Genomic DNA, 5,116 nt, shown 5'->3' on the forward strand with positions numbered 1-5,116 from the left:
ACATTCCATTGTTTTTGTGTCTTCCAGTGACGGTTGTGAGAAGTTGGCGGTGGTCGGGTCTCCGTACTGGATGGCTCCGGAGGTCCTCCGTAATGAACCCTACAATGAGAAGGTGAGTCCCCTCCGCTGGCTGTGTTTCCGTTGTTGGGATTTGTAGTTTCTTTCCATTATAGTCTATATATAAAGAGACCCTGTCATGGGGGGGGAGATGAGAAGAAGCTGGAGGCATACCTTCCCTCTAAGCCCCTCCCTCGCACATTCCTATTGGTCTGTCACTACGATGGGCATTCTTCCCGGGCCAATAGGAAGGACCTGGCAAGATTTAGCTCTGTTCGGGATTCGCCGGTCGCAAGGAATCTTCGGGGGGGTCGCTGCAGCTTTGTACAATATTTGGCGTTGTAGACATGTTGCAGTTTTGGGGGCTTTTTAAGAAAACCGATCATCAGAAACCCATGGAGACCGTCGCCGGCGTCCTTCCTCTGGAATGCCGACTGCCTGGCTGTCACGGGAACCCTTTCACCTCATTACTTTGAGTCACTGAGCTCAGAGAAGTGTGCTGATTGGTCAGAAGTTCTTATCTGTGTGCTGGTTCCGGGTCCGAAGGGCGAAGGGTTAAATCTGAGCTCCCGGCAGATATAAAAGAGGATCCGGAATACATCAGTAAATCTATTTGATATACAAGCGGTGTGAGTAGCTGAATGTGACCCGGGAACAGCCTCTTGAGGGCCCTGTACAGCAGAGCTGGGGTGTGAGAGGGAAAAGCAGCACAAGGAGGCGGTCACTTCATGGAGGAGAAGCATGCTGATAGGAGGAGAGAGCAGATTGATGGGCACATGACTGTGCTGCTTCTCCTTTCACTGATAGAACCTCCATGACGCAGGTCCAGCCAGCCGGCAACATTCCTCCGAAGAAGCCTCTGAACCTTCAACCACAACGCTGTGTGCACGGCATGGGTACATGGTGGGAGTAGTAGTACAGAGGACGCTGAGCTGTGTGCATGGTTTGGGTACACGGTGGGAGTAGTATTACAGAGGACGCTTAGCTGTGTGCATGGTATGGGTACACGGTGGGAGTAGTAATACAGAGGACGCTGAGCTGTGTGCATGGTATGGGTACACGGTGGGAGTAGTAGTACAGAGGATGCTGAGCTGTGTGCATGGTAGGGGTACACGGTGGGAGTAGTAATACAGAGGACGCTGAGCTGTGTGCATGGTATGGGTACACGGTGGGAGTAGTAGTACAGAGGACGCTGAGCTGTGTGCATGGTATGGGTACACGGTGGGAGTAGTAGTACAGAGGACGCTGAGCTGTGTGCATGGTTTGGGTACACGGTGGGAGTAGTAATACAGAGGACGCTGAGCTGTGTGCATGGTATGGGTACACGGTGGGAGTAGTATTACAGAGGACGCTGAGCTGTGTGCATGGTATGGGTACACGGTGGGAGTAGTAGTACAGAGGACGCTGAGCTGTGTGCATGGTATGGGTACACGGTGCGAGTAGTAGTACAGAGGACGCTGAGCTTTGTGCATGGTATGGGTACACGGTGGGAGTAGTAGTACAGAGGATGCTGAGCTGTGTGCATGGTTTGGGTACGCTCCCGAGCTGCCTCTCCCCTACTACACCCTGCTGAGTGTGATTGCGCGTAGGCGACGCGTTCCAGGGATTTCTGTACACAATCCGGTTTGAATAGCTCTTCCTGTACTCGGGGAAGATGCGTGACATTCCTGCGCGGATGATCACACGCGGCTCGTGTATGGAGCCGACATTGACTGAGTGACTGCTGGTAAAAGATTAATCGGGACGCAGATCGTTATCGGCTGACGCGGTACAAAGGAGACGAACTTCACTGTGCAAACCGCGTGCGGGAACTCCTCCCACTTCTGCTATTCGTGGGAACGCCGGGATTGTCCTCGTCCCCTCTGCACGCAGCGAGGCTCCACGACCGCCATAGCCACGCCCTCTGGACGCAATGCTATCGGCCGCACAGGATCGCAAGGCACATTATGCGGGCCGGAGGGCGTGGCTACGGTGCCATTCACTTCAATGGCCCGCCACGCCCCCCTCCTGCCCCATAAAAAAGTGAGCCGGTCACAATGCCACGCAGTGCGTTCTGGCCAGAATCGGACCGGAACGCACCGCATCTGGTGTGAACGAGGTCTTAGACATACAACAGTCCTTGTTACAAACGGCAGAGTTCAATCGGCGCCGGCCCTGGGGGGGAGGAAAGGGTTACAGGGCGGCTTTGGCTGCTGCGGTAAATGACTGCGAGCGCTCGGCCGGATATAATGGCCTGTTTGGTCTATGAGCTCTATGAGCGCTTTGTCCTGACCGGGATAATGAACAGGTAGAGGAGGGAGGAAGTTCCTGCGCCGCTCGCCTCCTGACATTCCGTGGAAACATTCGATTGTTCTGGAATTATTTTGCCAGGAAGTGAAACTTGCGTGTGATCGCGCCGCATTCTTGTTCTGGGGCGACGAAGACGAAACGTAAAGCGATATTAAAGGAGAACTATGGGGTCAGGGCTTTTCCCCATAGTTCTCCTCCGGGTAAAAGGTAAGAAACGCCCCGGAGGTTAAGGCCCCGTTCACATGTAGCGACATATCGCACGATTTCAATGCTTTTCAATGGAGCCGTCTTAACTCCATGTCGCGCGTCACAAGTCGCTTCTACCGGACCCTTTTTTCGGCAGATTTTGCGCGATTTTGCTTTTTCTCTATGGAGCCCGACGGAGAAGGTCGCGCTACCGTCGCTGGATCGTCGCCCCGAAAGTCGCGCTATCCCGGCCGCTGCAAAAGGTATGTCGCTACGTGTGAATGGGGTCTAATACTACTTTACCCGCTGCGCTGGAATCCATCATCGCGAGCCGTTTATCCCTTTTCCCTCTCCCCCGGCGCAGAGCGAGCGTCATTCCCGGAGTGCGCTGAAGGAGAATTCCACATAAGAATGTTTTTGGGGTTTTTTTTCCCCCCTTCATATGAGAAATTGTTGAAGAGAAATGGAGCTTTCAGTTGAATTCGGCTACTTGTGAAGCTGCCGCCACGCAGTGTCCGTCCGTAGAGCTGCATGCTCGGCACTCCCCCCCCCCCCCCGAGGGTCACAGGCGGTCTCCTCTACGGAGGGCAATCTCTGCTGTGGTGTCATTGCTCTCTATCACCCCGGCGTCTCCGGCGCACACACGCGCGGGGCTGCGGATGATCCTCGCCGGCTGCTGCACACCGAGAAAACTTCATTTTTATTGCAACTCGGTGACACGATTCTAAAGCCCAAATAAACTTTGTGACATCCGCTAAATTCCTTCCAGGTGACGTGAGTGCAAAGTCCTACAGCTAGGTCCCTATAGAAAGCAGCCAGCACCTGAGTAGAGAAGCCTGTGCCCTGCCAGCACGCTGCAGAGGAGGACCATTGCCGTCTGTGGGGGAAGCAGTGGTCTCTCTGCAAAGGTCTGACACGCCCCCCTGCTGAGTCACAGCTAAAGCACTCCAATCGAGAGGGAGCATGAGCTTTGCTGATTGGAGAGATCTGGCTGAGACTCAAAAGGGGGAGTGTCAGACCTCTGCAGAGAGACCACTGCTTCCCCACAGACAGCAATGGTCCTCCTCTGCAGTATTGCGGTCTGTGTGGAAGCAGTGGTCTCTCTGCAAAGGTCTGACACGCCCCCCTGCTGAGTCAGAGCTATAGCACTCCAATCAGCAGGGAGCATGAGCTTTGATTGGAGAGATCTGGCTGAGACTCAGCAGGGAGTGTCAGACCTCTGCAGAGAGACCACTGCTTCCCCACAGACAGCAGTAGTCGCTCTCTGCGGCATGCCGGCAGGACTCTTCTACTATAGGAAACTAGCTGTAAGACTTTGCACATGCAGGCATTGCATCATATAGTCCAGGGGTGGGCAGTCTCGGCCCACAGCTGCTGCGGAACTACAAGTCCCATGAGGCATTGCAAGACTGACGGCCACAGTCATGACTCCCAGAGGTATCGGCATGATGGGATATGTAGTTTTGCTGCAGCTAGAGTGCTGAGGTTGCCTTCCCCTGCTCTGGCGCTTTCCTCCCCAGCCTGACTGTCCCTGGCCCCGCCCTTTCATCCATTGGACTTCAGTTCTGTCAATCATGGAGGCTCAGCGTCTCATGTGGGCATCGCCTAGGGCGGTCTGTATGCAAATATAGCCCACCCCTCCAGGCTGAATTTGCATACTGGCCGCCTCCTCATTACCATAATGGAGGTTGAGGTTTTGATTGGATTATATTTGAGTGATTTCTGGTTTTGTATTGATCCGGAGTTCTAGTAATACTCTGCTCTCTCCCCCCTTCAGGCTGACATTTTCTCGTACGGGATCATCTTGTGTGAGGTCATTGCGCGGATACAGGCCGACCCGGACTACCTGCCGCGCACAGAGGTAAGTGCTGCATGGAGGGCGGACGGCCATGGCGGTGCGTGTACGCGGAGCTGATGGTAGGGATGGGGTGGTGGAGTCACGCGGCTGCCGCTCCCACCGTCTCCCCTTTCTGGCCGCGCGGTCACAATAGAGGAAATGTCCTTATCTCGGGTTCCCATGACGACCAAACACCGTTCCCTACAAACTGGTCCGGTTACTGCCGCAGTCCAAAGGGTAAAGGGAGCGTCCTATCACACAGCCATAAACATCGGCATTTCCCGGGGCGTGGAGAGCATGTGCGTCGGCGTATGTGCCAACAAGGAGCATGTGGATAGGAGGAGGGAGCCGAGTGACGGAGAGATTGTATCAGACATTTTATAATTGTTACATTATAACGGTTTCAGTTCTTTAAATTTGTGTTCCTTCTCAGCTGAAGTGTGTGTGCGCAGTGACAGAGGTAGGTAGGTGTGTGCGCAGGGACAGAGGTAGGTAGGTGTGTGCGCAGGGACAGAGGTAGGTGTGTGCGCAGTGACAGAGGTAGGTAGGTGTGTGCGCAGTGACAGAGGTAGGTAGGTGTGTGCGCAGAACAGAAAGTGACAGTTGGGTGCTGTGTGTAGTAATGAAGGATTTCTGATCTCATCCTGCGTTGCGGTTGATGCGTTTTCTCACCTTTTGCCTCCAGAATTTCGGTTTGGATTATGACGCTTTCCAGCACATGGTGGGTGATTGCCCCCGAGACTTCCT

The 5,116-nt window shown here is 54.2% G+C and overlaps 1 protein-coding gene across 1 annotated transcript in view; it reads left to right on the forward strand.

Moving 5' to 3' along the window:
* TESK2 (testis-specific kinase 2) overlaps positions 1–5,116 on the forward strand; it is a 42,055-nt gene that overhangs the window by 35,210 nt on the left and 1,729 nt on the right. The window contains 3 exon segments of the mRNA XM_018572316.1: positions 28–112; positions 4,310–4,393; positions 5,055–5,116. Of these exon segments, the coding sequence (XP_018427818.1) occupies positions 28–112; positions 4,310–4,393; positions 5,055–5,116 (231 nt within the window).

Source organism: Nanorana parkeri, unplaced genomic scaffold, assembly GCF_000935625.1.
Source record: "Nanorana parkeri isolate BGI_ZX_2015 unplaced genomic scaffold, ASM93562v1 scaffold1997, whole genome shotgun sequence".
Lineage (NCBI taxonomy): Eukaryota > Metazoa > Chordata > Amphibia > Anura > Dicroglossidae > Nanorana > Nanorana parkeri.